This window comes from Rousettus aegyptiacus, unplaced genomic scaffold (genome assembly GCF_014176215.1).
Source record: "Rousettus aegyptiacus isolate mRouAeg1 unplaced genomic scaffold, mRouAeg1.p scaffold_m13_p_18, whole genome shotgun sequence".
NCBI classification, from domain to species: domain Eukaryota; kingdom Metazoa; phylum Chordata; class Mammalia; order Chiroptera; family Pteropodidae; genus Rousettus; species Rousettus aegyptiacus.
In genome coordinates this window covers 13,618,590-13,638,981 of record NW_023416293.1, presented here as the reverse complement: position 1 = coordinate 13,638,981, position 20,392 = coordinate 13,618,590, and the positions used below count along the sequence as shown (strand labels likewise).

Here is a 20,392-nt window from a genome sequence, read left to right as displayed (position 1 = left end):
CGCGAGCCCGGCGCCCGCTCCCACGTGCGGCTCCCGCCTCTGACCGTGGAGGAGTTAAGGGCCCCCTGGGAGGCGGGGTAGCTGTGGGCCTCGAGACGATGGTGGCACTGTCCCTGCAGGTGGCAGGCGCCAAGTGCCACCAGCGCGGAGCCCCGCCTGGAAAATGGCAGGCGTCCGGCGTGACCGAGAGAGGATAACGCCGAGAATCACGTCCCTTCTTCTAATTCTCACGACTGTTTCTGAGAATGACACAGATCCAGAGGACCCAGGAAGACAGTTTTTTTAAGTGTCGTATTTAAAATTATTATTTAAAAAAAAAAAAAAGCCCTAGATGTCAACGAATGGGCCAGACGGATGTGTTTCCCACACGCGCCTCTGTTCACGGACAGAGGCGTGAAAGCCCGTGACTCACGTGCTTCCAGCGTTGTGAACTTGCATGTCGTGGACTCTCCGTCACGCCGGACATGCCCCAGCACGTAGGCTCGCACGGACACCTCGTATTGCGTGTACGGCTTCAACCCGTGCAGAGCGCGTTTGGTCAGATCTTTAGGCAGATCGTCGCAGCGTGGACCTGAAGGGGAAAAATGGAAATATTAATTAGTCACTAAAAGCCAAGATGGCCACACATTTAACGGGGTGTCTACACGAAAGCATTCTTAGTTGACTCCAAACTGAGCGACTGAGGCCTGAGCACGTCCTCGGGGCTCAGAAGCACACGTGGTCGCCAGCAACCGTACTGAACACAGTCCACTGTGACAGCGTGCGCCGGCGAGCCCCAGACGCACGGCCTCCGCCAGCTCCCGGCGCGGGCTCTGGCCGCGAGGATGTCCGGCGTCGCGCCCCGCGGCAGATGCTCACACGGGGCCCGGCCCCACCGCCCGCCTGCCAGCGAGCCGACTCCCGCCGCTCGCGAGGCCTCGCTCTCAGCCCGCCTGACGCACGTCGGATCGCCGAACGGCTGCTGAGCAGGGCGTTTTTCAAAAGCTGCTTCTGTCTGGGGAGCAAAGTTTGCAGGGCTCAGAGAGGCGGATCGGGGCGCTGGTCTCCGAGGGCCGAGGGCTCCCACGTCTGCTGCAGAAGCTGAGGCGGAGCCGGCTGTCCGGGCGCCGCCTCCTGCCTTCGAGACCGCGTCTCGGGGTGTCGCTGCAGGGGGCTGAGCGGAAGCGGTGCCCGCAGACTTGAGCCACGACCGAGGAGGCTTCGCTGCCACTTGTCACCGTTAAGTTAGTACACGGGACGGACCGCGTTGGCCGCACACCTCTCCTGTGGCGGCCGTTCCCGAAACACTTAGAAAAACCTTCAAACGTTATAAAAACACCCGTCGGACTGACGAAGTGAAATAAAGGTCCATGACGTTTTCCGTCCACTTTAAATTCTTAGCTTTCAGACGCGGAAAGGATTGAATCACTGAATCATGGAACGAAATTTAGTGCCCGATTAAGAAGTAACGTAAGCGGCAATACTAGTTCGTGGGCTCCGTTCCTGTGGACTTTTCATAGCGATTTCGTTTGAAATAACGAGAGTCGTTTAAGAATTTGCTTGCGCCGTGCGGGAACCCTCTGAACTCTGCCGACTTCGCCGGGGTGGGCGTGGGTCCCGCTCTGCACGGTTCAGTGAGCCAGAGGACCGGCGAGGACACCTCTCGGGTGCCTGCTTCCGACCGCCGCGTGCGGGCAGCTCGACGGGGCCTTCGACAGCTCGCCCGGGGCAGACTCGCCGACCGACGCACCCCGAGGCTGACGCCGTGCGCCTCGTGCCCCCCCCCCCCCAGCCACCCGGCTGCGTGTGACATTTGGACATCCGTGAATGTGAGCAGCACTAGCTAAGAAGGAATCGTGCTAGCTGTAAAAACAAACCAAAAACCAAGAATCGAAAAACGAGAAAAAAAGCGGGTTGCCAAAAACCAACCAAACAAAAAGCCCTAAGCAAACCACCTATTGAACTGCTGATAACTAACCCGATAGGTCCTTCTCAGCCTCATGATGCAAATGCAGGTATTTTTACATGTATAGATCACCACGGAGCATAAACAGTGATCCATGCGTTGCCGCGTGTACTCCGGCCTAGAAAGGACGCTGGACTAGGTGAGGCATACGAAGCCGAGCCGAGTTCGTGCAAGGCGTCCGTGAGGCGGAGATCTCCTTGTTTTATCTTCCCGCAATTCCCATTTTTTCTTTCTCACGGGTCTAACTGCCGTGATGACCATAACCTCAAGTGCCTTGCAAACACCTCTTCTCCGTGGCATTTGAGCCCTTTTGCCTTAACTCAAAAACTGCACGTGTTCAGCTTTGCTTTAGTAGTTTGATCGTTAAGATCCGAACGACCGGCGAACGACAGACAGTATGTCAGCAAAGTACAAAGTACGACCTGAGGGACAGTTTACTTTTCACGTTTCGACACGAGTGTCTGGTTCCTCCCCACCAAACGGAGACGGAATTCCACGAGATGCTGAGGCTGACCCTCCCTGCGGCTGCAGGCGAAGGGTCGGTGAGCGGGGTGTCTCGGGGGGCCACATCCGCTCTGAGATGGCCCGCTGAGCCGCTGCCTTCTCGACCAGCGTCTGAGACACTCCAGATGCTGCTCCTCACAGGTGGCCTCTCACCTGGAGGACTCGCCTGTGTTTCAGACAACGTTTGTTTCTGCGGAAGTTGAATTCTCACTTTATTCCAGGACTCCGCCTGCCGCGGCTGAGCGGGCGTCCGGTCACCTACGGCCAGTATTTTGTGTGTATCGGCTGGGTCCGGTTTTGGAAGGTGTTTGCTTGTGGGCAGAGTAACGAGTTCACTCACTCATATGACATCGGAAGGCTCAAGACCTCAATCCCCCATACCCACTGCTTTCCAACTTAATTCTACACAAATTACCTGAAGGAGGTGAATAACAAAAAGTGAAATTATGGTATGGACCGCCAGGAGAGCTCCAGATGATCAACGAGCTGGATGCAGTTGTATTCACGCAGTTAACACTCCTGGGTGCTTCTGGAACTATTGAAAGAATAAGAATAAAATGTAAAAATTAAGTCATGGAGAAAGTAGTCTTCATATTATAATCATGCACAATTAATAGTGCATTTTATGTATTTATTTTTATTGGTTGACCTCACAGATTGCAAGGACCTTGTCAGCTTACAATCCTATAATTTTATTTTTTACGCCTACAGCACCTGGTCTTCCTAGGTGGTCTCCCATCCAAGCACTGACCAGGCCCGACCCTGCTGAGCTTCCGAGATCAGACATCGGGCTTGTTCGGGGTGGCGTGGCCGCAGACCAGTGTATTTTCATTAATTATGAATTAATAATGAAACTAAATGAAAGACACTGGTCCTGTTACACTTACTTTAGAAGTCATTGAACAGAGGACATGTCACTCCAGAGGGGCACTGTGACCCCTGAGCGTCCCCCGACTTGAAGCTACCCGAGCACGCCCTCCCTCTCACGGCGTCTGGCTGCCGCCGTTTCTAGAAGCTCTGTCCTGGAAGCCGCCACTGGTGGTGCTGATAAATTTCACAGTCATTTGAAGTAGCATTTGTCATTGCGCCCGCTAACCAGTCATCGGGATTTGAGATGAAAAATGTGACTAAATGCTTACGGCAAATTCGCAAGGTGTAGTTTATGTTCGAACGCGCTTGAGGTACAGTTGGACGAGTTTTGACAACTATGTGCACCTACATCGTCAACATATAGAACCTTCGCATCGCCCCGAAAAAGTTCTTCTCTGCCACCTCCTGGCCCCCTGATCTCCCTTGCCCAGCCCCCAACGCCCTCCGAACTGCTTCTGTCGATAGAGACCAAATTCGTCTTTTCCTCCATTTCACCCAAATGAAATCGAAGCCCAGGCACGGGGCGCGTCTGGCACCCGGCACCCGGCGCGGAGCTGCAGAAGCCACTCTCGTCACTTACGGGCGAGGGGCACTCGGCCGCGGGGCGCGCCACATCGCGCCGATTCGCTCGGCTGTCACGGGGTGTCCGGGGCGCCCCCAGGCTCTCGGCCCCCGTGAGCGAGTCTGCTAGGAACATGTGCGTGAACGTCTTCCCTCCCCGATAAACACCCGGCGTTCGCATCCGTGGTGCTGTCGGCCCTTTTCATTTTAGCCATTTCGGTGAACGTGTGAACGGGCAAATCCATCAAAGCAGAAATGTCTTTTTCAATTGTCGTGTAATAGCAAAGGGATAAAATCCCGCCAAAATATCACTTGATCTTCCGTAAAGCTGCACAATTTCCCCAAATCGTGTCTGTGCTTTCCTCGAATCCGAGCGTCTGTGCTTCCGGAGGTGACTTTAGCCTCGGCGTAGTCGCGGTAACCTTTGTCTGCCGCGACATGTTTCTGCCATCTTACCGACTGTTGTCGACTTAATGTTCTTTATCTCTCCCATCCCCCCTGACTCCTTCTTCCTCTTCCCCTCCCCCCGCCCTTTCCTTCTCTAACGTGGAATTTTTTAAAATCCCATCACTTCCTCTCTCTCTCTCTCTCTCTCTCTCTCTCTCTCACTCATAAATGATCATCCGCGTAACTAACTAACATATTTTTTCCTCGGAGATTCTAACTTCAACGGGAGCGTCTCTCTTCCCACTAAGAGCGGACGTTTAGCTCTTCTCTCTTTCTTCTCTCCTCCGTCTCCCGGACGCTATTCTCTTCCAAATGGCATTAGTTATCATAGTGATTATCGTCTATGCGGCAGGCATTTTAGTAATAATCCTTATTATTTTGCCAGCAATGCCTGGATTTTATCCGCTGACGTCCTCACTCTCTTCCTCTCAGAGGCTGGATGGGGGGAGGGGGGCGGAGGGTCCCGCACACGCGGGAGGAGCAGCGTACGGTTTGGATCTTCCGTCATTTATTTCTAAGTTCTATTTTAAAAATTTGAAACAAGTCCATTTTCTGGAACCCTTTCTCCACACCTGCAACATCATGGCTGGTGATTCTCAAAGACTCATAAGACCATAAAAAGAAAGGAAATTTTTTATATAAATGTAAGCAATATACTCACCTCCAAAATCTGTTCTAATAATTTCTTTTTTTTCAGTAACATTGTAGTTGTCATAGACTATTGTTGCAACACAAGTATAATCACTGTTGGGTTTAAAATTGTCCCATTCAAATTTCTCGCTCTTTTGAGTAACAGTATCTGTAAAAAAAAATAAGTATTGCACATGACTATATTGATACGATCTATGACATTTCACTTTTATTGAGATTTCACATTTATAATTAATAACTTTTACATTGAAAACCTACGTAAATAGTCAAAATAATGAGGAAAAGGCCCTTTCTCCCACGCTACATTCTGTTGCCACTCTCGATTTTAAAGAGACCGGCAGGAAGGGTAGCTGGCTTCGGGAGTGCCCTCATCTAGCGAATGGAGTTCGCTCGCTGTTCTTTGCTCAGGCTCTGAGAGTCGGCCTTTCCCAGCGGGTCCTCAGGCCACTGCCCGATCGCTGGTCCATCCCACGTCTGCTCCTGCCTCCCTCCCCCTGCCGCGAAACAGCCGGACCCCACCCCTGTGCCAGGCCCATGGCCGCCGGAGCCCCGTGGGCGTGTGTTCGCGCCTGTCTGTCTGTCTGTCCTGCCAAAGACGGCCTCCCTTATGTCAAGGAAGGGACGGCCCACCTCAATAACGTCAAATAAAAAGGAATAGGAATCATAAAATCTTGAATCATTGAAAAGAAACGGTGCCTCAGGTCTCGCTCCCCACCAGTACGAACCCCCCGACTCATCCCGAGAGGCTCTTTCTAGCTTTTCCTCCCACTTCCTGTCCCGCTAACTCTCCTGGAATTTCGGCGTCTGTGAATTCTGCCGGTGGCGGGCCGAGCAGCGTCGCCTGGGCTTCCGCTGGTCACCCGCCCATTCCCACAGTACGCACGCCGTCGTCTTTACAGCGCCTTGCTTTGATGCCCTTCCCCGCGACGCCTCGTGTAGAACAGTCCCCAAGAACACGCTTATAAGTTAAGGACTATTACTATTTCAAAAATTATTTTCCAGGGGAAGTATTTGTCTATTTTGCGAATTCGAGTGGTATAGAGAATACAATGATTTGACTCCAAACATACTACGGAGATAAAGAGAGAGGGAGAAGGAAGGACGGACGGACGGAAGGAAGGAAGGGAGGGAGGAAGGGAGGAAGGGAGAGAGGGAGGGAGAGAGGAGGGAGGGAGGGAGGGAGGAGGGAGGGAGGGAGGGAGGGAGGAGGGAGGATTACACAGTATCTAGCACAACTTTCTGCTACAAAAATATTCTCTGATCGATGCCATATTCTTACCACATTGAAACTGGTAATGAATGTCTTCTTTTTTACATTTAAACTGTTTAGGTTTTTCCCATTCTAAACAAATAGAAGTATTTGCTTTTTCCTTCTGTACACAGTTCTTTAACTGAAAACTGTCAGGATCTGTTAAGAAGAGGATATAGATATAGAAGATTAATATTTCATAATGTGTGCTCTATGCTCAATTATAGCCGTTGAAATTATATTCACGATGCAGACTTTGACAAGCATTTAGATTACTTTGAAAAAAGACTAAACTAGGGGTTTTGTGTTTCTTGATCGTTCAGTTTCTTTCTTTCTTTCTTTCTTTTCTTTTTTTTTTGTGACATCACACATTTTGGAAGCATTTTATTCAGAACTTACGCTACTTAAAAAAAAAAAAAGAACCCAAACATCTAGATAAAATTGCATGTTTTGCACATTTTAAAACACTCCCTCCATTTTGTTTTTATATTTATAGCTCTAATTTTGTCCTTTACTCTTTGATTTGCCAGTGAATGATTATTACACAGAGTATGGGGAGTTTATTTATTTTTTTTTAAATTGTTATTTTCTGTTTTCCTCGAAAGTATATTTCAGCGATATTTAGAGAAAATGAACAAGTGAAGAGGTGTTCTTCAGAAAAACATCGAACCTAACCTAACGCAGAAAATGCGGCGAAGCAAATCGCGCTGATCTTGAATCGCAGACCGTGGAAGACGCTGAGCGAGCTCACCCTGTCCTGCAACCCCTTCCCGCGGGGCTGCAGCGCGGGTTCGAGACCTTGGTCCTTTGCCACAGCAGCTGAGCGGGGCGACCTTCGCCTGACCCTTCACGCCTTTTTTGTGTGTGTGTTAAAGTAAACATCGAATCCTTGACTTTGTGGTTTGCCCCAATGCTCCGCAGACACGCCTGTATTTCAAAGCACAGCTGCGTGCCTGTGGACATTCGGCTGCTTGACTTCAGTGGGGGCGGGGAGGGGCAGGCCGTGGGTCCCCACGGTGGGATCGGTCACGTGGCACGTGGGAGGAATCGCAGGGAGGCGGTCAGGGATGCAGGCAGGAGGCCTCTGCGCGCTTACGCTGATCCCCGGGCTGGAAGCACACGTCAGGCTACCTTCCTTCCCCTCGGCCCTGTTTTCTCGAGAGATTGGTTCCCGTGACCCCTGCGAGTCACCGCGCACGCAAAAGCACTTTTTCCGCAAATACACAAGCAGCCACCGATCTGCGTTTACCTGGCGGTACACGTAAACCTAACTTCTTAGGCGGGTCACATGAGTCATGAGACAGCTGGACACCAACTGTCTCACACGCCAATAGGTCCGCGAGCTTTTTCTGAGGACACGGGTGAGGCTCACACGTCACCTCGCCGGCGACGGACAGCTCAGCACGGAATTTCCTTTTCCCACTGTCAAACTGGTAAGCCACAGAGACATATCCGTACTTGTCATCTGAAAGGAAACAGAACGGCGAGGGTTATCGTTTATTTTTCAGAGCGGAAAGACTGCGCTCAATGCCGACGCCTCCGCGTGCACTTTCGGCGACGGCGGAGCGCTAGCGGAGTGTCCCCCGGGGACGTGAACACACAGGGGTGCCCCCGTTCTGCTCCTCCGCGATCCCCCTTTCTGCCTTGTCGAGGGCCGCAGCGTGACGGGTGGTGCTTGGATGGCCGCTGGACCGCGAGGCCGCCCGCCTGTCCCGGCTGCGCACGGCACGACAGCGAAGGCCAGGCCGCCTCGGCCAGCGCCGCGAGTCACGGTCCACGCAGAAGACCTGCCCCCAGGGGGAGCTCAGGAACTCCTCGCCGAAACGACTCACAAACAAACCCTGTGTCTGACCAATGCTTCTCCCTGGTCTCCGACTTCCTTAGCTTTCTAAAAGGCGGTTCTCGACGCTCAGTTTCTCCACGTCGTTGGAGCACCAGTTGCTTGGAGATCCCACGTCTCGTCGGCCCTTCACGCACGTAAAGCCACTGATCGCAAACTGCCCGAAACAACGTCCTCGGCGTCACCTCGCCCTCATTTAAACAGGTTCCTTGGACTGGCAAAAATATCTTTTCCGCAAATATCCATTTGGCCACTGGTTTCTCAATGCGATGAAAATTTTTGGGCCCTCGTTGTATTTCAGACGCCGTCCCAACCACAAAGAACACACACATGGAGCTCGAACACGGGGGCGGGCACAGACGTGAACCGCATGAGACACACGGACGCCCCAGACGCCGTCACGTGCGGAATTACGCGGGAGCGGCGAGGCAGAGAGGGCGCCCCTGGGACGGGAGGGGCGGGAGGGGCCGGTTCTCCGCGGGAGGCGACTGGCAGCGGGTCCACGCGGCTTCGAGGGAGAGCGAGAGGGGGCGGCTGGGACGTCTCATTAACGAAACGATCGTACGGAGGCGGATCTGACCGCCAGGCATAGGGAGCACCCCCGGGAAGAGAGGGGGACGATGGGAAGGGGGGGGCCCAAGGGATCCCAGGCTCGTGCTCTGAGCCAAACCCACGCAAGGCAGCGAGAGAGACGGACGGACGGACAGGCAGACACACGACGTTTCTCCCTCCTGCCGGGCCTGCAGGGTTCACCCACATTCCGTTCATCCTTACGTGGCCTCCTTGCCCCTCCCCAGCCCCCGAGGGAGCCGGCTTTCCTTCCGTTTTGCAAACGCCCCGCTGAAGCCAGCTGAAGCCCAGTGGCCTCCGCAAGGCTGCTTCGCTAGCGACCACTAAACTCAGTACCCAAAACTAGGTCTGAATGGGGCGCCGAAGCTTCCGGCACGCGGAGGACACTGGTTTGGGGGATTTGGAGGTCACCGTTCCTGAGAGAATCAGAGCCAGCGAGCTTAGCCCGTTGGGGACTCCCGGGCGCTTGGCATAAAAAAGGGTGAATTAAAGTTATATTTGTATGGTGCCCCCGGGGAGCGCACTTACCACATGTCGGCTTAGCTGTGGTAGAAGCTGAAATAGAGAGAGAAAAAAAGAAAGCGAATTATTAAAATGCCATTTCGCACCTTCTCTGCTGTCGTCATTTTTGGGGGAAGGGCGTTTTATACACCGAGATCTAGCGAGCTGGGCCTGGCGGATCACGCGGGCTTCGCCGCACCTCGTCTGAAGTTCGGATCTCGAAACTTCAGACGTCCTACGCCAAGGAGCTGGTCTAGAGAGCATTTTTGTTCATTTACCCCGAGACCCAACCGTGGCTAGGACGTTTGGGGTGCACATCGGACTATGTGTGGCGACGGCTGACCGTTCACGCCGCCGGAAACATTGCCAATGTCCTCACACCCCGACTCATCTCGAAATCGATTTGTGTAATTCTAACCCCCAGAGAGTGCAGCTCCCTCGACACCCCGAGCTGTGTCTGCGTGAGCACGGGGTCCAGCTGAGGACCTGGGGGGCGCGCGCCCCGCGGAAGCCAAGCGCGCTCTGCCCACGCAGCCTCTCGGCTGGGAGAATGCGGGGGAGGACGGGGGTGGGGGGGCTGCCCCGGGGCTGCGAACGACCCCGCCCTCACGGCCACTTGACGCCCCGAGGCCGTCAGCCGTGGCCGCACGGAGAGATCGTGCGTCCGACCCACTGCCCTTCCCGGCCCGCACGGTGAGGCCCCTCCGAGGAACTTCTCAGGGACAGGCCCGCTCGTGAGCCCTTCCCGGCGCGTGGTGGCAGTGTGGCTGCGTGACTGAGGGTGAGGTTGTCACCTATGGTTGTGGCAACGCTGTTGAGGTCAGTGTGTGCCATGAGGCTCTGAGTGGGTGGTGGAGTGGACATGAGGCTCAGATCTGCAAGGAAACGGACAGGAGAACAAACGTTAATGAGGTGGCCACACGGAAGGGCGAGGGGGGAATCATTCGGGGACGAGGATGCCCTAGCCGGGCCTCCGCTGGAGCGGCCCTTCCTTCAAACTGACGCTCGCTTGGTTTCGAAACGAGAACACGAGTCACAGGGGTGTCTGCAAAGGGCCCTTTACGGCGACTAACAACAGGCCACGTGATCTGAACCGCACGCCGCGTCGGCGGAAAGCAAAGCCGTCGCTCCTTGGCGTGACTCTTACCTGGCGGGTCATCTGCCTCAACCTACTCTCGGGTGCGACTCTCCTTGGTTTAACCACCAAGAAGGAGAGGAGTCGCCCGTCTGTACCGGGCTCGGCACATCTTCAGGGCTCACGGCGATCTTATAAGGGGCAGGGTTCCCTCTGCACTCCCCGACGGGAAAAGAGGCGCACAGGAGCGTTGGTCCCCGAGGCCAGCGACACCCAGGAGTGTCGGTCACTGGCACCGAGGCCAGCGACGACGCTGGGGAGGCCGCCCTGGGTTCTGAGGCCGCATGACGTGACCTTTGCTAACGTGGCCGAGAAATTGCAACCTGCCCGGGAAGGGCTTCCTGGGACGTTTCTTTTGCCCAATTTCGTGCCCGTCTGCAAGGATTTAGGGAAAGGGGGCCGTGTGGACGGCATTCGGGGGGACACGGAAGCCCTGAGGTCAAGCCTTGCATTTCTGTCTCACGATCTGGGGCTCGGAGGCCACCGCGGTCCGACCTGAGGAGAGGTTCATGGCGGAGACAGCGGTGGTGCGTGCGGGTGAGCCCGGGGCGCTGCTGGGTGCGGGGCTGGGGGTGCCCGCGGTGTCCGTAGGAGGGGTGCCGGACGGAGCCGTCCCTGCCGGAGCGCCTGCAAGCAGAAAGGCCGTCGGCTTGCCACTCGACCCTGCCACACGGCCCGGGGGCCAGACGGCCGAGCGCCAGACACCCGAATACCTCCGCTGTCCCCCAAAGTTCGCTTTCCGCAAAGCCACGAACGGCAGCCGGGCTCGCGGGAGAGGCCGAAGGGAGAAAGCTATGCGGCCTCGTCGTCGGAGCCTGACTCCAAAAAGAACCTGGGACCTTGGGAGACAGCTCGGGCAGCCTGCAGTGTCAAAAATGCCCCCGAGTGACGGGGTGGGGCCTCGGCTTGCTGGCCCCGAGACCCCAGGATGGCAGCGGAGACCTGAATGTCACGGCAGGAAGTGCGACCTGCCGTGTGCCGAGTGCCCCCCTGGGTGCGCCTCTCGGGGGACGGTCCCTGGGGCAGGCGGCTGCTTCCGAGTTCCTTAAAACAGAGCTGGGCAGGCTCCTGCCCGTGCAGCTGCCGAGCTCGGGGTCCCCGCGGAAGGCGACAATTCTCCTTTCACTGCGTGGACTCTCCCGGCCGGGAAACTCCCGGAGGCTTGGAGCCGCAGAGTGTCCACGCTGAGCTCACGTCCCTCCTCCCTGACCCCGCACGTGAGCCCATCGGTGTAGAGTGAAGTGTGGTGGCCGCCGAGGCCGCACGCCGGGCCTGGCTAAGACTCGTCATTGCCAAGCTGCGAAGCCCTGGTCTCCCCCGCCCCCCGGGCCCCGCCCCCAGAATTCCAGCACAAGGACCCAGTGTGTGCAAACGGGGTGGCACGGGACAGGGGGCACGGGGCTGGCCACCAGGGCAGACGCGGCAGGGCCGCGAGGCAGCCGCCCCGGGAGCACGTTCGGCCAGCGCGTGATCACCCTCACGTGATGTCACGGTCATCGGTTCCGTGAAGACGTGGCTTCTTTTGCAGCCAGGTCCTCGGGGTTTTGGCGGGGGACTCAGGGCGTGCCTATCCTGAAAGCGACTTCGGTGCCTGCACGCAGCAGCCCCCGGCCACGTCCTCGAGGCCACACGCCCCCCCCCCATCGGCACTGAAAATGCACCTTTGGAAATGTGGAGTCTGGGTTCTCAGCTCTGTCTTCAAAAGGCACTAACGCCCCACATTTGATAAACCGGAAGGAAATAAACACCGTGCACCCCCTCTTTGGCTCTGAGTCCCGGGGCAGGGGCTCCACGGGACTGGGCAAAGCCTCGGAGGCTTTGCATCCTTTACGAAACGTGCGGACACAGAACGGGCCTCTGCGAAGCTCCCTCCTCCTCCTTCTCCTCCTCCTCCTCTGCACGGGAGACCCCTCTCCCGGTGATGCTTGAGGGCCCCCGCCCCCTCCCCAAATCCCCTACCTTCCTGCTTCATTTGAACCTGTCTGTCCCTTGTGGAACCCATCTCCGAGGTGGCTTAGAGGGGCATTTGCCATTTTAATTAGGTGAATTCATCCTAACAGGTTTTTAACGAGTGGAATTAGCTGCTGCGCGGGAGAGAGAATCCCTTGCTCAGGGCAAAGCGACCGCCGGCCCCACGGACCAGGGCTCGCTCGCTCTCTGCTTACTTCACAGTGCCAGCCCAGGCATGGTTTCTGAATTTGCCCATTTGCCGGAAGTGCCGAATCTTTTTGCCACAGTTTCCATGGCAACTGGAATGGGTGGGAGGAGGCGGGAGGTGATCGACATTTGCGGATTGCCCAGGTTGATTTTTTTTATGCCAAGGCAACAATTTCACTACGTAGAAATAATAACGATCCCATGGGACGTGCTGGACGCCCTGCTGGACTCGGACTTAGCACGCGGCCGCCTTGTGGGGTTCCACGGCCGGGCCACCTTGTGGGGTTCCACGGCCGGCCACCTTGTGGGGTTCCACGGCCGGGCCACCTTGTGGGGTTCCACGGCTGGGCCACCTTGTGGGGTTCCACGGCCGGCCACCCACACCTTCCACTTTCGGGCGCTCGGGTCACTAAATTTATCTACGTGGCTGTGGGGCTTTGCAACCTGACAAACGTGCCCATATTTTAAGATTGGGAAAAAAAAAATTTAAAAAGGCACCAAGAGGTGATTTAGACACTGATGTTGGAAAGACGAGGGGGGGCCCTGTGACGTTTTTACAAACACAGGACGCTGGGAAGGCCTCGGAGTTTGGTGGGGGACGTGAGCATTCGGGTCCTTTTTCCTCGTTCTTTTAAGAAGCAAATTAATTGCGGCCATAATTTCTCAGTGATGATAAAGGTCAGTTATCCTTCACTGCTGGGTTTATAGGAAGGTCTTTAAGTGACGGTTTGTGTGTATCATTCGTCATTCCTAACAAAATGGCGTTTTCGCTGCACAATGATACTCGCCCCGAATAAAAAGAAACGCGCAGAGGGCCTCGAATAACTGTTTCCTCCTGAACAGAGTTTTCCCGTTTCCGCCTAATCCCTGTGATTTTTCTGCTCGTCTCCCCTGCCACAGGGACCACCGCTACGTGGCCGCGCGGGCTACGGAGAAGCCCGGACACAGGGCGTTTGGAATCCGGGCGCGAAGGGTGGCCGGATCCCCTCCGCCCTTCCTGGGCTCCGCCCCGCGCCTCTGTGCACACGAAAGCCGGAGCGTTTGCAAACCTGGTGTCCTCTGCCCGCGCGGCGCGGGCGTGAGTGCAGGAGGGGGAGGCTGCCTGCTGCGTGTCTGAGTGCCAGGTCCGGCAGTGGGTGTCTGCAAGTCTGCGTGCGTGGAGAGGTGAGGCAGCGAGGTTGGAGGGGCACCTAAGGCGAGAAAGCGAGATCATCCCGTCAGCTGAGAAGCGCAAACGCAGGGCGGTGGCAAGGGACGAAGCTCCGCGCCCGTGTACCGCACTCCGGAGCGACCCGATCTGCTCGGGCGCTTGCGTCTGCCTGGCCGGAGGCGGCTCCCGGGCGGGCGCAGCCACCACGTGCGTGAGAGTCCCTGTGAGCTTTTGGAAACCTCCATCGCTTTACAAACGGAAAGTGGGGACGTCTCTTGAAGGCCGAATGAGAAAAGGACCCCTCGGTACCCAAAAGTCTCTCATACACCACGAGGAAAAGAAGAAATAGAAAAATGGACCCGCCATGGAACAGACACGATTCTGAGACGCGGCGGCCAAAACACGTGTGCGCACGGGCCGCGTCCTCACGGAGAACGTTCCGGGTGGGGGCCAAATGCGACACTTTTAACTACCAGAAGATGGACAGAATCCAGTGTTAGAAAAGATGCATGGAAGCAGCTGCACACTCGTGCGCAGACACTCACAAAATCACGCGCCAGAGTGCGGAGTGTGCACCGCCATGCTTCACACGCGTCTTTAGGGGGTGGGATTTGGGGAGAGGGTATTTCATCGTGTGTGCGTGTGTGCGCGTGTGTGTGTGCATGTGTGCGTGCATGTGCGTGCGTGTGTGCATGGGGGCGTGTGCGCATGTGTCTGTATGTGTGCATGTGTGTGCATGTGTGCACGCATGGGTGTGCATGTGGGTGTGTGTGCATGTGCATGTGTGTGCATGTGTGTCTGTGTGTGCATGTGTGTGTGTGTGCCTGTACGTGTGCATGTGCATGTGGGCGTGTATGCATGTGTCTGTATGTGTGCATGTGCGTGCATGTGCGTGTGGGCATGTGTGCGTGTGTGTCTGCACGTGTGCATGTGGGCTGTGTGCATGTGTGTGTGTGGGCGTGTGGGCGTGTGTGTCTGTGTGTGCATGTGTGCGGGCATGTGCACACGCGTGTGCATGCGTGTGTGTGTCAAGGGGGATGCGGACGTCCGAAGTGAAGGCGCCCATGTGACCTGCCGTCCGTCATCGCGTGCAGCGGGACGTGAGCCGCTGGCCGCCAGCCCCTTTGCCCTCGCGCTGCTGCTGGAAAGTCTCGGGGCTCAGAACCCGAACACTTAGGGGATCAGGTGGGTCCCGGGGCGACTCGGCCACGGCGGCACCGTGACGGGATAGAGACTCAACACCTGGGCCCGTCGCCGCTACGGCAACCGCTGGGCAGGGCCAAAGCACGGCTGGGGGTGTCGGAGCCTCTGTGGGGACGTCACTCGGGCCTCGTTCTCAAGCGCAGTCGGTGGCAGCGCTAGACACACAGTGTGGCCGCGCCGATCGCAGCCGACAGACCGGCTGGCCTCGGAGAGCGGCCACCACCGCGTCGTTTCAGAGGAGACGCGGAGACCCCTCCCGACGGCGATTCACGTGCCGAAGGCCCCGCCGCCCGCGGGAAACGCGGAGCGAGCGACGTTCCTCTGCGGCTCCCGGCCGAAGCCCCTCCCGGCTCGCTGACGATCCCCGCGGACGCGGCCCGCGGCCTCACTCCCCGCCGCTAGGGTTCCCAACCTCGACCCACTGGTTTTAAAAAAAATAATGCAGGTGAAGGTCCCCGGGAGAAATTCGAATAACAAAGCTGGATCATTAGTCCTCAGCGTGGATGTTCGAAATGATCGACAGCCCACCTCCGATCCCTCTCTGGTGCTGAGAATCGGACGTGAACGGAGGGCTTGTGCTCGGGGTCCCAGTGGGGGCGGCGGTGACGGGGTCGGAGACGGTGCTCCGCCCTGTCCCACCCGTCTGGCCGCGGAACACCCAGGTGACCGGGCACCGGGGACGCCAGCGGGCAGAGAGCAGGGAACGTTCCCGCGACTTACCGCGGCGTGTGCGGGAGGGGGGTGGGGGCTCCTCCCCTTCGTCCTGCCCCCTAACAACGCGGGCGCGCTACGCGAGGCAGCCCGCAGCCCGCAAACACCTACATGCCCTGCATGTCGGACACGTCCATGAAATCACACGCAGAGAAACCGAGCACGCAGTCCCGCGGCAAAGTGTTCGCTAATGTCAGAGCCCGGGTCCCCTGACTCACTCCGGTTCGCACCTGGGTGCCACCCCGTCACCTCGGGGCTACTAGCATTCTCCGGGGGCTTCGGGGGCGCCTCTGCGGAGGGCGCGCCGGGACCGAGGGGCGGCGTGGGCTCTGAGGAGTTGCTTCCTCGTTCAGAGATGCTTGCGGGTGAGGGTGGAGTGGTGCGAGCAGGTATGAGGACACCTGGCGGCCAAGCGCTGGACTTTGCTGCTGCGTTCGGTCCTGTTATAGTCGTGAGAGACGGAAGAAGGAGAAGGTAAGCATGCGAACCACGCACGGACACGCTGTCTCATCCGCGCTCCGTTCCGGCTGTTCCGGCGCGTGTGTGACGCACGCGTGTGCACGTGCGTGTGTGCAGAGCTGTAAACGCGTCTGTACAACTACGCGCATACACGCATGCAAACGGAGCTGCATGCGGATGTGCGGAGGTAATACGCGGACCTGCGAACAACCGCCAGCAGCTGCCGGGCACCCGCTGGGGGCAAAAACCAGGGAACGGGGCCGGGCGCGGCTGTCCGGGCCGCTCCTCCTCCAGCAGCTGGGCCCGGGCCGTCCGCGGCCAGAGGGCCGGAAGGAGGGGAGCGCAGTGCACGATCGAGGGGGCCCTGACGGACGTGCGTGCGGAAGGGTGCAGGCGGACAAAGCGGGGGGGGGGGGGTGGAGAACGTGCGTGAGGCGGGGCAGGCACGGAGCAAAGCGGGGCGAGTGCCGGACGGGGAAGTCGGGAGGCAGCGAGCAACGGCGGGACGGAGACCCGGCCTCCTCGTCCTCGCCAGACACGAAGCGACACCCGCTCGCGCCGAACCCGCGTCAGAGCCTCGCGACCTGAGCGCGCCGCGGCGTCCGCGGACACCGAGTGTCACCGGCCTGTCCCGGGCGACAGACAGCCACGGTGATCACACGGTCCTTCTACGTGGTTTTCTAAAGCAAAATTTCGGCTCCTAAAATTTCACCACCTAATGACTCACAAATCAACATTTTTTTTTTTTCCTAACGAACGTTCACGCGTAATTTCTTGCCCACGGATCCAACTACACAGGCGAGCAGCGCCTTCCTGTCTTGAGGAAAACCTTCGGTCTAACTTTGGCATCCTCTCACCTGCTCCGTGCTGAATTAAAAGAGTGGGGTGAGGCGAGGGAGAGGGTGGGGAAAGACGGGGGGGAAGATGGGAGGGAGGAGGAGGGGAGGGAGGGAGGAGGGAGGGAGGGAGGGAGGGAGGGAGGAGGGAGGAGGAGGGAGGGAGGAGGGGAGGGAGGGAGGGAGGGAGGGGGAGGGAGAGAGGGAGGAGGGAGGAGGGAGGGAGGAGGGAGGGAGGAGGAGGGAGGGAGGGAGGAGGGAGGGAGGAGGAGGGAGGGAGGGAGGAGGGAGGGAGAGGGAGGGGGAGGGAGGGAGGGAGGAGGGGGGAGGGAGGGAGGAGGGAGGGAGGGAGGGAGGAGGGGGGAGGGAGGAGGGGGGGCGGGCCTCACGGTTCCACCCGCTGCCATCAACTGACTGGCGCCCGCGCAGACTTGACCGGTAGTTCGCTTGTTTTAGCTTAAACTGACTCCGGGTCCTCGGGGTCCCACGGGCCCCTTTGGCTTCGCAGGTTCTCCCTTTCTCGCCCACTCCCAGTCTTCCGTCAGGTTTGAATGACAGACGGGAAGGACCATCGCTCCGAAGGCCTCACGCGATCACGCGGTCCTGCTTCAACGGCCGGCCCTTAACGAGGGCTCCTCGCCAAGCACGTTCAGACTGGGGCGGACGAAGAACGTCCGCCCAGAAGCCTCCAAACTCCCGCACGCATCTGAAGCTCGGTGCCCATCGCACAGTTCCACAAAGAAGAATTAACTTAGGATTAGAAAACGCGCTTCTATCGCCCTTCTGCATGGTCTCCGTACTCCACCTCGGAGACACCGCTGGTTTTTACTGATCACGTTCTCGTAGGGGCGACCATCCTCATCCGCGTTTTGGGACGCGATGTTAGCGTACCTGGTTTCATCATTCGGGGGCTCGTTATAATAGAGCCGAGGCAGAGATTGCGGAAACTCGGGAAGGCAGTGAGTCATCCAACATTTCCAATACTCCCCTCTCCACCCTGCTCCCAGCCCCCTTCCCTGGAAACGGCCCGCGTGCGTGGCCGAGACGCGCTCACTCTTCCGTGACGGGCGGAGGTGCTGAGTCGCATGTGTGCACATGGCATACACTGGTAAGGCGGTCGCAACCTCTCCGCCGTACTATGAAACTACGAAATTCTAATATTAGATCTTCTTTTTTAAAAAAACGAGAGAACATGCTTCTTATGCAGATTCGGGAGTGTTTCGTTACTATTCGCATAGTAATGCATTTTCATTTACTTACAAAAATGATTCCTTTAATAATCCAGTTCTCAGAGCGTTTCAAACGTGCCTCATTAGCACTGTGCATTATAATTTTTAAATCGGCTTCGTCTTAATGGCTTTACTTACCTTCTTCATGTGTACCGTCAACCCTATGATTAACCAGGAAATTAGTAATACACTTTCAATAACAATAACATTTAAGCGATGTAATTTATTTTTAACCAAATGCAGCCTAATTTTTCTCTCTTATTTTGCATATATTATGTGTGAGTTTATTGTCTAAATTTATCTCAGGACTAGGATATTTGTTAAGACGGAGTACAAGTGTGACGGTAGAATTTGGAAATAGTTATTACAAAATATCTTAGTCTCAAAGCTTTTCTCTCGAAGGAAGATACATGGATGTATATGCATATATGTATATATATATATGTACACATAAATATGTTTACAATTCTCTGTACTTCCTCACATAATTCCTTAACTCATTTTTAACTATAAAGTTTCTTGATCTAACTTAAATTGATTTATTCGTAGTGTTAAAATTTAAAAAGAGATTGGAAACCTGCCATGTGGCTTACTGTCATTTAAGAAAAGCTATAGTTTATATACAATAATACATAGATAAACAATAATATGCTCGGGTAGCTATCAAATTTATATCTTACAAGCAGAAATGTTAAGAACAAGCAAATGTCAAGAACAATTCATGATTGCAAACTTTATCCTTACAAAATGATTTCACTAGATAATAGAAGATTTTATTGACATTAAATATATAAACTTAGCAACAAAAGATAAAATATATAAAATGCAAATATTAATTCTTACCAGAAGTGGAAGAGACTGTGACATTATCCCCTGCAAAAAAAAAAAAAAAAAAACACCTCTTAGAAACTTTCGAATTTTCTGCACATATGTAAACAGGGATTGGATTTGTACACACACATCGTCTCTGTCAGTTGGCACTAGCAAAGTGACAATTTTCAAGTTTTAGTACCTTTCACCACAATGAAACTATATATTCCTTCTCTCGATGTCAAGTTTTCTAATACTCAGGTTAAATAAGAAAAATAATAGAATAAAAGAGAGCTATTGGAGTTCATTTCAAACCCGCAAAAGACTCCGGAAAGACTTTCGGAAAGTTTTTCCCAAAGGCATCGTTTATGGAGATAATGTTCATCCATTGAACACCTACCTATGAGGTCCTCCTAGGTACACAATAATAATTTTTTTAAAAGCCGTGGACTGTGATGGCAGATGAGACAGGGTGGGCTAGAGAAGCATGCAGGAGGGTCATGTCATTTAGACTTCCGGGGCTGGCGGCTCGCTGGTGGGGGTGGTGGTAGAGAGAGTCTCCTGGCGACGTTTAAGCCGTGACCTCAAAGACTGACAACAGGTAGCTTAGTCCCAGAGGAACAGCAAGTCGGGATTGTCTCCTGGGCTGCAGGCAGCCGTCGGAGGGAGAGCCGTGAGAGCAGGTGTGAGAGAAAGTTTTTCGAGTGTAGATCAAGCTTGTTGGGAAATGGAAAACAGGTTATCAGAGGGCACAGCTGGGGACGGGAGAACTCGAGAAAGCAGAGGAGAAAGACGAAGCTGCTCGCGAGGAAGATGGTACCGGGGGGGACAATCCCCGAGGCCCTTGGGAGGCGGTCGCGGAGGAGAAGGTGATACGCTCGGGGCCCCCGCGTAGACACGTTCGCAGCCTTTGGACGCAGAGGACGGCGGCCCGGGCGGTGCCTCTGGGCCGAGGCCGCGGAACTCCACGGGACGGGTTTCGCAGCTCTGAAGCTGAAGGGGACCCCCACGTCACACAAAAGAGGGGCGCCCAGGACGGAGCCCTGGAGCCGAGCGGTGCGTGAGGAGAAGCCCCGCCAAGGTGACCTAACTTTCTCGGGAGGAGGAAAACTGAAGCCCGCGAGAGGAAGCGCGAGGCCGGGCGGAATGACCGACGTCGAGGCCCCGGGAGGGAGGAACCCGGCAGGCCCGATGACGGCGGGCGGCTTGGGCGGGAGCGGCCGGAGCGAGCCCTCCGGGCCACGAGGAGGACGTTGGTTTTTTTTCTCAAAGTGGTGGAAGCCATCGGATCAACGAATCTGGAGGAGGAAACTACCGGCCGATTTGACGTCCAGGCACAGGAAAAGATGGGGCACACAGGCCCGGGGGAAACTGGGTCCCGGGAGAAGACGGTGCTTGTGGCTTTGGACGCTTGGGCGGGGGGGTCTGGGAGGACATTTGGCGTGTGAGTCTGGGGTTCAAGGAGGACTTGCAGGGGGCACAGAAACGTGGAATCCACTGGGATGTAAATGGCCATCGAAACCTCGACCGCGGATGGAATCACGCGGGGCAGAAAGTCGGTTTA

The 20,392-nt window shown here is 56.1% G+C and overlaps 1 protein-coding gene across 1 annotated transcript in view; it reads right to left on the bottom strand.

Annotated features, from left to right (window-relative positions):
* The window catches only part of PTPRC (protein tyrosine phosphatase receptor type C), a 76,625-nt gene that overhangs the window by 20,397 nt on the left and 35,836 nt on the right, over positions 1 to 20,392 (bottom strand). Inside the window, 11 exon segments of the mRNA XM_016150556.2 lie at positions 413 to 571; positions 2,865 to 2,984; positions 4,989 to 5,126; positions 6,258 to 6,386; positions 7,477 to 7,692; positions 9,166 to 9,192; positions 9,933 to 10,013; positions 10,769 to 10,900; positions 13,480 to 13,620; positions 15,713 to 15,934; positions 18,862 to 18,891. Coding sequence (XP_016006042.2) covers positions 413 to 571; positions 2,865 to 2,984; positions 4,989 to 5,126; positions 6,258 to 6,386; positions 7,477 to 7,692; positions 9,166 to 9,192; positions 9,933 to 10,013; positions 10,769 to 10,900; positions 13,480 to 13,620; positions 15,713 to 15,934; positions 18,862 to 18,891 — 1,395 coding nt within the window.